The 14,962-nt window shown below is 38.6% G+C and overlaps 1 protein-coding gene across 1 annotated transcript in view; it reads right to left on the bottom strand.

The window, feature by feature from the left end:
• The window catches only part of Msn (moesin), a 71,347-nt gene that overhangs the window by 13,002 nt on the left and 43,383 nt on the right, over positions 1-14,962 (bottom strand). The window contains exons 3-4 of the mRNA XM_010632195.2: positions 2,947-3,042; positions 1,359-1,633 (exon numbers count right to left, since the gene is read on the bottom strand). Of these exons, the coding sequence (XP_010630497.1) occupies positions 1,359-1,633; positions 2,947-3,042 (371 nt within the window). The remainder of the gene's footprint in view (positions 1-1,358; positions 1,634-2,946; positions 3,043-14,962) is intronic.

The raw sequence follows: 14,962 nt of genomic DNA, 5'->3' as shown, positions 1-14,962 counted from the left end.
GTATACCTAAAATGTATCAATAAACTCAATTAAAAATGTTAAAAATAAAAACATAGTGTTTAGTTTGAAGTGCAAATCCCATGTGCAGGAGAGAGTAGGGAAGGCCATTCAGTTTTCTAAAGAAGTTGATTTAAATGTAGAGTCAGCCCACCAACGTCATACATGAAATAGATTAAAATCACAGCAGAAGATATTAAATTAGAAATAAGAAATTTCCTAAGAGATAGGAGAGCTATACGCTATTGATGACTAAGAAAGATACTGGGACCACTGGGAACCAGAAAATACAATAATATCCCGTGGTCTCCAAGTATAACAGTGATTTATAAGGAATATGTGCTGATTTTAGAGGCAGAGAGTCAGGATGGGTCTCACACAGGATGGGTCTCACACCTCTAGGAGAGGTACATCCTCTCCTAGATTCGTCTAAGAACAACAATTTGTAAGAATATTGCTCAGGGATGAGAGGACAGCTGTTGGCTACAAAACAGAGAACTAAGACCAAACATCTTTGAGAGAAATTATAGGCTCAAACTCGTAAGTCTACTAGATTATAAAAGAGGCTTGCTTTAAACATGACACCTCAGATATTACAAATCATAAAACGTCCGAGGGTACAACTAGTATCCCTAATTCCTTCAGATTATATATATGCCACAAGTCCAATGGCACCAGGGATCTGAGAATGAGATTTCATTTTTTTCCTAATCCAAAAGTCTATGGAAATAACAATCAAATGCAATAGAAAAAAAGCTGCAATTAAGAAAATAAGAAATCAGGGTTTTGGTATGGCTCTGCCTCAAATGAGCTGTGAGAGATGGAGCAAGTCATGGCAAGTACCTCTACATCTCCATTTCCTAAAACAGGAAATAAGGATAATGCCTGACTTATTATGTGTTGTTGTGATGCTAAAACAAAAAAAAAATGTGTATTTGAGAGCTTTCAACTTTGAAGTTTACAAAAAGCAGAAATCACTGTGCACTAATATTAAAAGACTGAGCTCTGTGGCTTGTGTATATTTCTCTCTGCCCTATGAACTTCTGAAATAAGAGGTCTAAATCAGTGAAAGGGATAGAGGAAATGCAACTGGTGAAAAATGAATGTACCTCTGTTTCTATATAAGTATCTGTCTCTGGGGTAATGAAGTTCTGTAATTGGGCAGAGAGAGTGGGGGGAGAAAAAGGCTTGAGAGCCAGAGAAGCAACAGCGCATGATACATGCAAATAGGTATATAATACAGTCTTTGGGCAGACACTAGTGAAGAGGAACAGACCTTGCAGTCCCTGAGCAGCAGATAAGTTATCCTTAGGTTGCAGTTCCCTTTGGCAAGGGCAAAAGAGACCAAGGTGTCACCTTACCTTTGGGGCAGCAACTTGTCTCCAGCCAGGTAGCCAGACTTATGCACCTCCTTGTTGAAGTCACCATACTTAGACTGGACAGCATAAGAGGCCAGTAGCACAGCAGTTTCAGGTGGGCAGTAAATGTCATCATTGAGAATACCTTCCTTCACTTGCAAAAAGAACAGGCGCTGGGTGATATCTTGGATCAATTCCTCAGATACATCTTCAGGGTAGAACTTGGCCCGGAACTTAAAGAGCAGGGGGCTTTCCTTTCGCACATCCTGTGCAGTCACCTGGGAGCAGCAAGGGATTATAACCTCTAAAAAATAGGATTTTATGGTGGGGGAGTAATGGTTGAGGAGAAGACACTGAAAGGTCATCAGTTTGAGCAATCTTACAGAGCTAGGTGGAAATCTTGCTGATAATTCAAATGATATTACTTTCATTGGCGACCCTTCCCAGTCCCATGTCCATAATCATCTCCTATTGATCTTGATGTTCACAGGCCCTCAAGTGACTGATATCTGACAATATAGCCAACTAGCCTCAAATTCTTACATAAGTATGAGAAAGTTGTTTCAAGGATCATCCCATTCCATAAAATAGCAAAGAAAAGACTGGAAACTATGATTTGAGGCCCAAGAATTAGCTGGACAAAAACACAGACAAAATCACCTTTTAGTGATTTTTAAATTTTTGTTTCTTAGAGAGAGGATCTCATTTCGCAGTCCAAGCCAACCATGAACCACCTACATAGCCCAGGTACTGGACTCAAATACATAATCCTCCTGCCTCAGCTTCTTGAGTATAAGAACTACAGGGATGTGCCACCATGCCTGATCAAAGTAAAGCAACTTTTAAAGCCTGAAATTGGCTCTTAATGGCTTTGTAGCTGTCTGACAAAAGGGCAAATTCTTTGAGAAAACAAGATTCTCTCGGCAGAAAGTAGCATACCAACCTCATAGAGACAATGAGGTAAACAAGTCACAGAATAAATAGTATGGAGACCTCTAAGAAGAAAGTCAACTAGTTTGGGATATTGATTGCCAGGTTCTTGCAGAGATACTAACTGGGTCAGAGAGCTTGATGGACTCAAATCATCCCAGTTGTGATCTAATTGAGGTGGAAGACCAAGAAAGAGGGAACATCTGTAGATGGTCAGGCAATAGTAGACTAGTAAGAGAGAAGGGTAGCATTAAACTGGGATCTTCATGATTTTCTTTAGTACAAAAAAAAAGTTTGTGGTTCTCTTTTAACAGAACTTCCATAGACCTTGAGTTTGAAAGCAAGGAAAGGATGCCAATCCCTTCTTAAAAAACTACTAAAGGCTTTGGTAAAAAAACAAAACCAAAGATCCCAGTGGGAAGAAAAACTCTTTCTTAAATGCAGCCATTCTCACTATCACAAGTTTTAAAAAAAAAGTGGAGACAGAGTAAGAGCTTTGTGCTTAAGTCCCCTGCCCTTATTCTGATCCAGGTATTCAAGAGACCACCCAATGATACACAGAGCTCTAGGTAACCCAGATTTGCTAGCTAGCATACATTACCCCCTGAACAAGTTCTGATGAAGGAAGGTACCCCAAACCTGCAGAGGAGTAAACAGTTACCTTTTTATTGAGTTTCAGCCAAGTGGAGAAACCCTTGGTGTCCTGGTACTGCAAACCAAAGAACCAAACTTCCCTCAGACCAATAGTTTTCACCACCTGGAAGAGAAAACACAAAATCACTATTGGTTGAATACCTACCCTTTGCCAGGCAGATGACACAAAGGTGGAGCCAACCTCACCTCTGTCCTTACAGGGTTTAACATGCTCAGATCAGAAAAGAAAAATGCATTTGGACAGAAGTCAAGAACCAATGTTGGCACCTCTACATAAAGTACTATTGCTGAGGTAGGAAAATGATCTATTACTTATTAGCAATTCACATACCAAGAACCTTGTATCTATTGTCTTCTTTATTTTTCATAATAGCACTGTGATATAACAATTAGGCCCATTTTACAGATAATAAAATTTTAGAGAATTGAAATTATTTGCCCGAGGTTCTAGTAATGAGTGGAAGAGTGAGGATTCAAACCAGTCTGTTTAACTCCAAATCTATTCAAATCCAGTGCACTTTCTACCACCTCCCCCTTCCTTTTGTTATATCATGTAGCTGTCTACTCCCAGAATAGGTTAAAAACTGAAGGCAGAGATTGTTGGGTTAGCTCTTGCATTTTATTTCCTGGGTTACTCTCATATATTGTCCCTTATCTTTTCTAATGTTTGCCCATTCATTATAAAGGGTGTTGAAAGAAGACAAATGAACAATCAGATGGAAGAAATGTAAAGGGTGAGTTATGGGAGGAGTAAAGAACTTCTATGTCCTCCAGCACATCACCCTTCATGGACCTTCACATGTTCATTTATCCAGAAGATACCTAAACAAACACCATCCTTTGGGTTTGTATGAAAGACTTATAATGTGGGCATAAATGACTGTATCACTGGCCATAAGTATCATCAACTCAAACTTTCAACCTCTCTGTTGTTCCTTACTTTTAGAAACTGGGAATGTCTGCAACTTTAAGATTGACTCCCTTTTTCTTATATCCTCTTCGATCTCTTTTTTCAAGAGTGCTGTAGTTTTCAGTATAGAAGTCTTTTGGTTCTTTTGTTAGATTGATTCCTAGATACTTCATTTTTTTGGATGCTATTGTGAAAGGAATTGTTTCCCTAATTTCTCTCTCAGTGAGTCTGTTATTTGTGTACAAGAACATGGATACACATTGAGGATATACTCCTAAGTGAAATAAATAAGTCACACATGTGTAAATACCGAATAGTTTCTCTGGTGTGAATAAACTGTAATAGTACATAAGATCCTAATGAGATAACTGACATTGTGAAATGGGAAGAAAAGGGCTAAAGTTGTAGGGAAAGTGGGAAGGGTAGGGGAAAGGTAATAAAGGAAAAAAATATGAGAAAATGCAAATAAAGTGTTTGTAAATGGGGAGGGGAGGAGGGGGTGAAGGGAGGGCAGGGACAAAGGGAAAAAATGAGAACCAAGACCTGTCATGTAAGGGTACAAGATCCCAATAATGAATGTAACTGTACTGTATACCTAAAATGTACCAATAAGCTCAATGAGGAAAAACAAACAATAGAAGCACCCTAAAAAAAAAGATTGAGTCCCATTTATGATATTCAAAGAAAGAATGTCTGGAAGTATACAACCTGAAGCTCTCTTGTCCCTAGAGGTTGCAATACTTTTTTCCAGTCCTAGAAAGAGCCCAGTCATGATTACTCTCCTATAGGCTGAGGATAAAAACAAAGTGGATACCTAACTATAGTAATCTTGGCTCAGCAGTGGGCAAGAAAGAGAAACCTGCCAGGAAGAGACAGATGGAGTCTGTTCACCAGTTTCTGGCATTAGCATGTTAATGGTCTGGCTATCCATTCAACCCCTGCATGCCCACCACCAGAAATGGAGGCAGGAAAGCTGAGACACACCCTAATAAGTTCAGGCTGACATTAAGCAGTCTTCTCTATCTTTTGTTTGAGTGGGTGTGAAAATAGGGGTTTAGTGTGCAATGAGTAGGGAATCTAAGAGATATAAGAGATAAAATCAAGGAATAAATTACTACTAATTAGATTACTAATTAGGTTTTGCACATTGGTAAGACAAATACCATTTCCCACCTACCTCTTGCTGACTTGGGTAATTAGAAATATGTTTTAGAAAGATTAATGTGGGGGAGATGGTGAGAAAAGAACAAAGGCTTTCAGGCCAGCTATGACAGCATACACCTGTAATCCCAGCACTCAGGAGGCTGAGATAGGAGGATCTGTAAGAGTTAAAGGCCAGCCTGAACTATGCAATGAGACCCTGCCTCCAAAAAAAAAGGGGGCTTTCAGGATTCAAGGGCAGGTGAGTCCCCTACTCTAAGTCAATAGGCAACAGAAACTGCCAGCAAGTTTTAGATGAAGAAATGTGAATACTTTTGTTGAAAAATGATACTGGCTTTTTGAAGAAACTGGAGACAGGTATGGATAGAAAAGGTTTTCTATAATAGTGTTTCTAATTAACTCTAAATAAATTAGGGAAATAATACTATTCATAATAACATCAACAAAAATTAAATACTTAGGAATTCAATAAACCAAGGAAGTGAAAGACCTCTGAAATGAAAACTACAGTACTCTGAAAAAGAAAATCAAAGAGGACATCAAAAAATGGAAATAGGGCCGGGTATTTAGCTCAGTGGTTCTGCTGCCTGCCTCTGCAAGCGTTAAGGACCCGAGTTCAATCCCCAGTACCAAAAAAAAAGGAAATATATGCCCTGTTCCTGGATAGACAGAACCAATATTGTCAAAATGGACATACTTCCAGAACTGATATACAAATGTAACATAATCCCAATCGAAATACCACCAGTATTCCTCATAGAACTAGGAAAAACAATCCTAAAATTTATATGGAAATAGAAGTGGCCCAGAACAGCAAAAGCAATCCTGGGCAATAATAGCAAACCAAGACATATGATAGTTCCAAACTTCAAGTTATATTACAAAGCTGCAGTTATAAAAACAGCAAGGAACTGGCACAAAGACAAGATACACAGATTAATGGAATGGAACAGAGCATGCATAAACAACCCCAAATATATTCAGTACCTATTCTTTAACAAAGGATCCAAAAACATATGCTGGAAGAAAGGTAGCCTCTTTAATAAACGGTGGCAGGAAAAATAAAAATGGATCAAAGACCCATTAGAACACAGAAAATCTGATGGAAATTAAAATAAGTAAAACTCTTGAAGACATGGGCACAGGAAAAGACTCTTTGAACAGAATCCCAATTGCATAAAAAATAACATAAATAATAAACAAATGGTATCACAAATTTAAAGTTTTGTGTTCCACAAAGGAAACCAACAGAGGAAAGAGACAATGTACAGTATGAAAAAAATCTTTTTGCTAGCTATTCCTCAGATGTAGCACTAATGTTTAGAATATATAAAGAACTCAAAAAAATTAGACCACCAAAGTAAAACACTCAATAAAAAATGGGTAACTGAAATGAATACACACTTCTCAGAAGAGGAAGTATAAATGGCCAATAAATACATAAAATAAACATCTCTGGCCATTAAAAGACATGCAAGTTGAAACGACACTCAGATTTCATATTATCCAGAAAGAATAACTATCATCAAGAAATAACATACCAGTAATAATAAATTCTGGAGAGGCTTCAGGGAAAAAGGAACCCTTCTACATTGCCAGTGGGAATACAAACTAGTATGACCACTATGAACATCAGTGTAGAAATTCCTTAAAAAAGTAAAACTAGAAATTCCATTTAACTCAGCTATTCCCCTTCTAAGTATCTTCCCAATAGAGTTAAAGACATCATACTACAGTAATATATGCATGTCCATATTTATAGCAGCACAATTCATAATAGTTAAATCTTGGAAAGAGCCTATATGTCCATCAACAGACTAATGGATAAATAATATGTTGTATTAATAATTAATGTAGTACTCTGCTATAAAAAAGGTAAATTTGAATCATATATAGGAAAATGGAATGCACCTTGAGACCATAATGTTAACTAAAACAAATCAGACACATAATCATTAATATCAGAGTTTCTCTTACATTAGAAATCTAAAATACAAATAAACACCAAAATAAAAGATGGATATTAGAAAACGTGGAGATAGATCTTTTGCAACAGTGAAGAGGACCCAGAGATGATGAGAGGGAGGAAAGCAGGGAGGGGAAGGAGATGAAAAGAGAATCAAGATGTGTTATTTACACATACCAACTCGCCAAAGGAATATAATCACTATATCCTGCAAACATATACTAATAAAAAAGAAAAGTTTTTAAACATATTCCCTACATGCATCTACCACAGGTGGTTCAAGCCAAGGGAAACATATCATGTTCAAACCAGAGCTCAATTATGGCACTGTTGTGAATGTGTTAAAAGTATCTTTTATCTTAAATCTAAGATTAGGCCCAACTGATAGGTTCTACTGATTTTCCACAGGGTTGACGGTGTCCAGATGCAACTGGGTCGGAAGAAACAAGTTCCAGGGAACAATTTAATCCCAAGAAAGAAAGATCTATTGAAGATACTTTAGATAGGATGCACCTTCAGAACTAAGATATTAGGTAATGAAAGAATGGAGCAAACTGGGAACAGAACTGGTAGCAATAGGTCAGTTGTAGTTTCAGGAAATCCCTGAAGGTAAATAAGGCAGACTATACAACCTTCTGGAGATCTCAGGGGTGAGTCTCTTACGTTCTCTCTGTACTGTGCTGTCTATTTCACTAGTAGGATGGGTAGGGTGTGATAAGATGAGGAGGATTCATGGGAGTCAGGTTACTCCTGGGACCCAGGAGTAACTCTGAGAAGTTAAGGTAACATCTAAAGCAACGTCAAAGAAAATATTTCAGGATCAGTGGGAAAGTTTTGATATGTCTGAGAAATTCCTGTCTCTCTGTGAACTTAGAAAAATCAGAAACATGTATGCTTTATTTCTCTAGGATCTAGGAATTGCCAAGATGAGTGCTGTCTTTCAGCCTATACTTAAGTTCCAAAGTAAGGAAGAATATAGGGGGTGGGGATATGGACTGAAGTCAGAATTGACACGGAAAAAGAAAGAACAAAGAACAAGACACATGATCCTTGAACACAGGCTATAAGGAAATCTCCAATTAATGTCCACAGGATGCCAAGAACCATTTGATCTGGTAAGTCTTGGGTTTATTTCCAATTCCCAAGACTAAAAATGGGGACAAATTTTGCTTGCTTCTAGTTTTGCTTCCATCTGAGACCTCCACTCTGGAGGTTAGGAGTGGGGGCTTCATTTTCAAGGGAAAGAGCATTATCTAGCTTCTACTTCAGGAACTACCTCTGTGGATCTAGTAACTAGAGTCCTTATCATTTCACTCTGAGAAATGCTCTATCCCTGAGAAAAAATTCTTTCTTGATTCCCTTTGTCCCCAAACAGCCAGTTTATCCAGTCTGAGCCAGTATTTCCTCAAAACTTCCATGGAAGAAATTCTTAAGCAGCAAAAAATATGGAATGTATATACCCAGAGTATCTAGAGTGTTTGTGGAGTAGGGATGAAAGAGTAGGAAGATAAGTAGATAGCTGCAAGCTAACCAGTATTTCTTTGAAGCATCAGGTTTAGTCTTAATCATTTATGTAAATTTTATATCCTACTACCTAAATAATAACATTTTTATTGTAATAAATGAAATTTGTGCTCCAAGATACATACTAAGTTACATTTATCGCACAGCTTTGTGTCCCTCCTAGAATCTGCCAGAACTAGGACTTCCGTGTGTAAGATATTGGCTTAAGAAACTGGAAACCGCAGATTCCATTCAGCCGCAGAATACAAATCTCTATAACAAAGAATGGAGAATTAATAAGTGTCAAGCAGCACAAAATGAAAACCTGAAGTTCAATGAGCAGAGGACATTTTCCTTTGAAAAATACTTATTGATTACTAAGAGCTTCTGGGAGTCATAAAGAATCCCATTTACCTTTCTTTGGCATGTGCCTAAGCCTAAGGTCTGGGGGAGGGGTCAGTACCACAGCCCAGAGGCCCTGTCCTTGTATCCCCCCATGTATCTATCTGAATAAACAAACCAGTGACATCAGCCACTTCAGAAGCCTAGATCAGGATCAGGAAGCAAGGCTGGAACCTCAAGAGAAGAACTATATAAGAAACTATGTCAATGCCCAAACATCTGAGGCTCACGGAGATCCATCCCATTACAGGCTTAGCAGCAGCTGCATCAAACACCTCCCTGAAAATAAATCAATACACAACTGGAAAGCTACAAGAGGGGACAACATCATTGCTGCTTTTGCTATTCCACACTGCCTGGCTCCAGTGAACATGTGCTATTATAGTGCAGAACACACTCAGCTGAAGTTCTGAGTTTTAGGAACAGGCAAAAGAGGTCTCAGAGGACACAGCTGACAAAAGGCACTGGAAAAACCAGAAATGCTATCTTTCTTGGTTCAAGTGCCAGCTATACTACTATATAGTAGTATAGACATGTCTATATATAGTATAGACATGTCGTATAGACATGTGACCTTGAAGAGACCTTTTCCCCTCTCTAAGCCTCAGTTTGTCATCTATAGTATGGTTATACTATCACTATAATAACAGATGTTAGTCATTTTATAATATAAGAGCAGAAGAATTGCTGTCTTCAATTGCAAGTCCACACATCATAAGTAATTTACTGAGCCATAAAAGTTTCCCAATTTTATGGCTCCTTTATCTGAATTCCTAGGACCATGTTCACCTAGTTATTAAGAACAATCGATATTAGCCAAGTCTGCCATGCAGCAGGCACTTTACTTCAAAATTAAATCACAAAATCTCTAAGATTTTAGTATGATTACCATTTTACTGAGGAAAGACCCAAGAAGCTAAACTAAGACATCCAAAGTCAGACAGCCAAGTAGTAGGACAAAATTTGAACCAGGACTGACTCCAGATCCTATGTTATATATATCACACCATGCAACCAGAACCTCAAGGGTGTTTCATTCTTTGTGGGGAGAGAGTTTGCATGTGCTTATCTACATCTCCATAAAGAACTCCAAGTTTCTAAGGGCAGAGAGAGTGTTTGTTAGGTCTACGGATTCTTCTTGAGACACCATGGACGACCTCCAGTCAATATGAATGAATCAATGAATTGGACAGATGTGCAGAGATTTTGCCTTTCTCATAAGACCCAAAGACCTTGAGGGCAACAAGTGGATAGCCCTAAACTATAGAGCAGGAGCCAGTCAGAGGATTCTTAAAAATGGAACTCATTGTGCTGACACCACCTCCTAGTAGAACCTAGATCAAGGTAATCCACAATCAAGCCTTTGAAGAATCTCAGCCTTTATATTTTGGGTCAAGTGACAGAATTATCTGTAGCAAAATGTGTCCTCTCTCTCTTCCCTGGCTGTGAGCACACTCACAAGAAGAAATAGGTAAATGGGAGAAAGAGTAGGCCCCACTTCCCTTTCCCAGCGGGTTATGAGCCTCCTTAAACTGTAGTTTCCCATTCTTGACAGTTATCTATCACTGGTGCCAAGAAGGAGGCTTCCTTTCTGGTCATCATCCAGATAACTGTTGGGTTCCAGGATGGTTCTAGAGCTTTCATCAATTCCGTCCAAGGAATACAGCTCCTTCCTCTCAGGTCCTGGCTCCACCATTGAGGGCCTTCTTGAATGACAGGTCTCAAATGCCAGGCAGAACAGACATCCAAGTCAGAGAGAAGACAATGCTCATACTCTTTAACTACCTATAAACACAGACCTCTGTTGATTTCTGTCCTGATCTGTCTTGGCTTTGAGAGGGCCAGATGCTCAATTCCTTGTTTTGAGCTGAAGTCTTTTTCCCTACAGTTTTTAATCTATGAGGTCTCAGCTCTGCCCCTTCTGACTCCTCCTTCCTACGACAGCATTTCAGAAGCCTGAAGACAGAAAAGACATCTTTTCTGAGTCATCTCCAAGTTAAGAAAAGCCACATTCACCCCAAAAAGTGTAATGCAGTAGGGAATGCGGGAAGCACATTTGCTCTAGCACAGCTGTATTAGAAACTCTGTATCAGTACTTACCAACTATATGACCTAGGGTATATTCTGTCACCTCTTAGAGGCAGGGCTATTGTGAGGATTAAAACACATTACCTCGTCTACTTAGCATTTTATGTGGTGAGTACACTTAAAATCTGTTCTCAGCAATTTTCAAGAATACAATATATTGTCATTAACAATAGTCACCATGCTGTACTACATTACTTTTGACTGAAATTTTATATCCTTTGACCAACATCATATTCCAATCCTCAGCCCAACTGCTAGCTCCAAGCAACCATCACTCTACTCTCAGTTCTATGAGATCTACATTTTTTAGATTCCACATGAGTGAGATTATATGGTATTTGTCTTTCTGTGCCTGGACTATTTCACTTAACATAATGTCCTAAAGGTTTATGTATATTGTTACAAATGGTACGTATGGCTCAAAAAATATATATGTATATATTTGACAAACTGATTTCATTTCCTTTGTTCATATATCCAGTTAGCTTTATTTAGCAATCCCACAATATGTACATATTTCAAAACACTGCCTTGTACTTGATAAATATATTTTTTTTATTTTTTATTTTAAATTAACTTGAAAAAATAAATCACCCTACCCAGGATACTCCATAATAGGTAATCAATAAGTAAAGTCTTCTCAGGATAACACTGCTCTTCGGATGAGAAACTGTGAACTGCCTGGTTTCTTCTCTCTTCTTTCCTCAGCCATTATTGAAAGGCTCATGTTTCTCAGGGGCTTTGTTTAAGAAACAGCAGCTTTGTACCAATAAACTCAATAAAAAGAAAAAGAAACAGCAGCTTTCGAAACTGGCAGACCAATCTGGCCATGGCTCCCTACCATCTGGGCTTTGCTCAGAATCTCACCCACAGTACACAAACCAAACCAACACTAACAAAGAATTACCAGGCATTGTGGCTTTTCGGAGCTAATAAACTTCTTTGTTCAAGTATTTTACTGCCCTAGGCTCTAAATCAAGTCTTCCTCACTCTCTGAAGCCATCCTCCTCCAATATAAATGGACAAAGCCCTCAGTGTTGAGGACAGAGGATGGCATCATTTGGTTTGGGAGGAGGAGTGAGGAAAATGTGCACTCTGGAAAGGAGTCTAAATAGAGGCCAAAGGAGCCCCAGCCTCTTAGCTGGATCATAAAAGACACTCTGACTGATACTGTCCTCTCTGTTGTCTCTGACCAGAATGATACGGCTGTTGAAAACAAAAGATTCAACAATCTGTGTGGTGCAAGGATACCTCCCTTTTGTCTTGGAGACAGTAGACTATCCAAGAAGAGAGGTCCCCCAAGTACAGCTAGAAACAGTGCAACTGAGGAAGTCACTTTCTCCATCCATTTAATTTTAAACAACACCCTAGGGCCATTCCTCCTTCCACTGTCCTAAGAGAGGTAGAAAATCACATAACAATAACTCAAGAGATCTCTGATGCTCTCGGTGATAGCACTTGTGCACTGGATCTCCTAGCCTGATCGTCAGTCACCTTCATTATGAGCCCTCATTTAGGGCTCATAAGTATGTACTGTACTACATGTCATGTACATAATCAAGATTAGAGTGAATTCTGGGAAAGCATGCATTTGAGAGCCCCTGAGATGACTCAACACCCTGTCAATCATTATCATCACTGTCAATCACACCTAAAAATTCAAGGAAGGCACCTGGACTGAGGTGTATATCCTTAAATTCAGAGAGCCTGGGGCCAGGGATTTAGCTCAGTGGTGCTAATACCAGCCTCAAAAACTGCAAGGCCCCGAGTTCGATATCTGGTACTAAAAAGAAAAAAAATTTGGAAAGCATGATTTATCAGGGGATATTGTGTACTGTGATCTGTGTGCAGTGCTTTTGGTATCCTGTCACCCTGGTGACACTTTTGTATTTGTGCCACATCTTTTGTCAGCACAGACTTCCTTGAGCACAACTTTCTGTGATCTTCAATAAATGTAGCTGTTTTTCATTTGCCGTTTGGATTGTACACTTGAAATTCTTTGTTCATCATACAAAGGAGCCTGAAATTTATCTGCTAAATTCATCATGCCATTAACACCCCTGCGAACAACGTTCCTTTCTTCCTCCTATATATTCCAAGAGCTGATCATAATAAAATGAGGCGAAGCATTTTCTTTCTTTTTACAGAAAAAGGTTGACCTAGAGCCCCAATGGACTCCTAGCCAATGCCCTTTTGACTTTATCAGGCTGTTCCTTTAAAAGCTCTCCAATATAAACTTTGCATGTAAACAGAGAACACAAAGTCTTAATATAATCAAAACACAGTCATTTCAGATTAGTGCTGCAAGCATTTGTGAACTAGGTTAATATCAGCACATTACTTCAATTATTGTAAATGTGTATGTTTAAAAGTTCATCAGACTGGCCAGGCACAGTGGCTCATAACAGTGATCCAAGCACTCTAGTTGGCTGAGAAAGGAGGATCATAAATTCAAGCCCAGCCTGCAAACTTAGTTAACTTAGTCACACCCTGTCTCAAATTTTTTTTAATTTCATCACACTAATTTGCATTTTGCAAATTAAATATCAATGATTACCCAGAGCCATTTAAAACAAAAATACAAAACAAATTCCAGGGAAGAAAGTTCTAGCAAAATCCAAAGTTAAACATTCTAAGGCTCATCAAGCCTATCACCCAACTCCCAGCTTATGAATGAGACAAGAAGCATCACGGTATTGGGAAGAGACCTATCATTTATTAAACCTGTACTACATGCTGATTGCTGTGCATACCATTCTTTTCCCTATCTGTATTTTCTTTTTGTCTTTCTTATCTATCTAGTATGTATCTTTTTGGATTTTATTAAACCTTACATGCTACTTATAACTAGTTTTTGGGTAGTGGGAAAGATACAAATAATACTGCAAACTCTCTCATAAATTCACAAAAAACCTTTGAGGTAGGTATTACATTTTCCTGGGTTGTTTTGTTTTGTTTTTTGTTTTTCCTTTTTTTAAAAACATGAGGATACCAACCCAGAGAGGTTCAAGAACTTTTCCTCTAATGAGGATGTTGTTTTCCTTTTGGTAAAGTAGGGTCAATACTAGTTGCTCCACTCATAAGGCTATGTGCTAGTCAAATGCTTGTCACAGTACCAGCATACAGTAACTCTCATACAAGCAAAAGTTAACTCTCATTTATATTAGCCAAACAACAATTTTCTCACTTGATATGATATCAGTGACTGGGATCCAAGATATTCTTAGATTTCTTGACAGCCTTGCTTCCTCTTACAGAAAGACCTGAATGAAATCAATTCCCTTTCCCATCTCCATCTTCCCTTCTCTTTCCTCTCACCCAATGGAATATTCATAGGAACAGAACTAGTCCATTTGAATCCAAGCTACTTCTTCTTCCTTCCCCTCCCTATCAATGGGAAATTCTCATACAGTAGAGAGACACAGGGAATCAAGAAGGCTTTGAAAATCCATTGTGATGATAACTGGCCCAAGCCTTTTAAACAATAAATCAAATTTGCACTCAACCAGAGGCTCACTGGGATATAGGATAATAGCCCATGTGATGAGATCTAAGCCTCTAAAAATGGGAATCCTATTTTTGCTCTTGGAAGTTTGGCCACAGATGAAATATTCCCTTGGGCCCTAGAGAGTCTTTGAATGCCAAAAGGTTCTGTAGCCTTCACCTGGCTATTATATTATTATTAGCACATCCCTTTTGAAAATGGCAATTCATAGTGAAGAGACACCTCTTGAGTAAGAGATAAGAACGAACATTCTACCAATGGGGAGTAAGCCATTACCTCTATGGCATGCCTGCAGGAGATAAAATACCCTCCTACTATATTCAGCATCCCTAGTGTTGTCCAAAGTCCTGATATTCTTTTAAAAGAAATATATATATATGTAGTTTCTTTCTACTGTCAAGCAGAGAGAAAGAAAAAAGAGGGAGAAGGAAGGGAAAGGAGAGAGAGAGAGAGGGAGAGAGAGAGAGAGAGAGAAGGGGGAGAGGGAG

The sequence above is a fragment of the Fukomys damarensis genome, unplaced genomic scaffold, assembly GCF_012274545.1.
Source record: "Fukomys damarensis isolate Sample0158 unplaced genomic scaffold, DMR_v1.0_HiC HiC_scaffold_39, whole genome shotgun sequence".
In the NCBI taxonomy this organism is placed as follows: Eukaryota; Metazoa; Chordata; class Mammalia; order Rodentia; family Bathyergidae; genus Fukomys; species Fukomys damarensis.
This window is presented reverse-complemented; position numbering and strand designations above follow the sequence as displayed.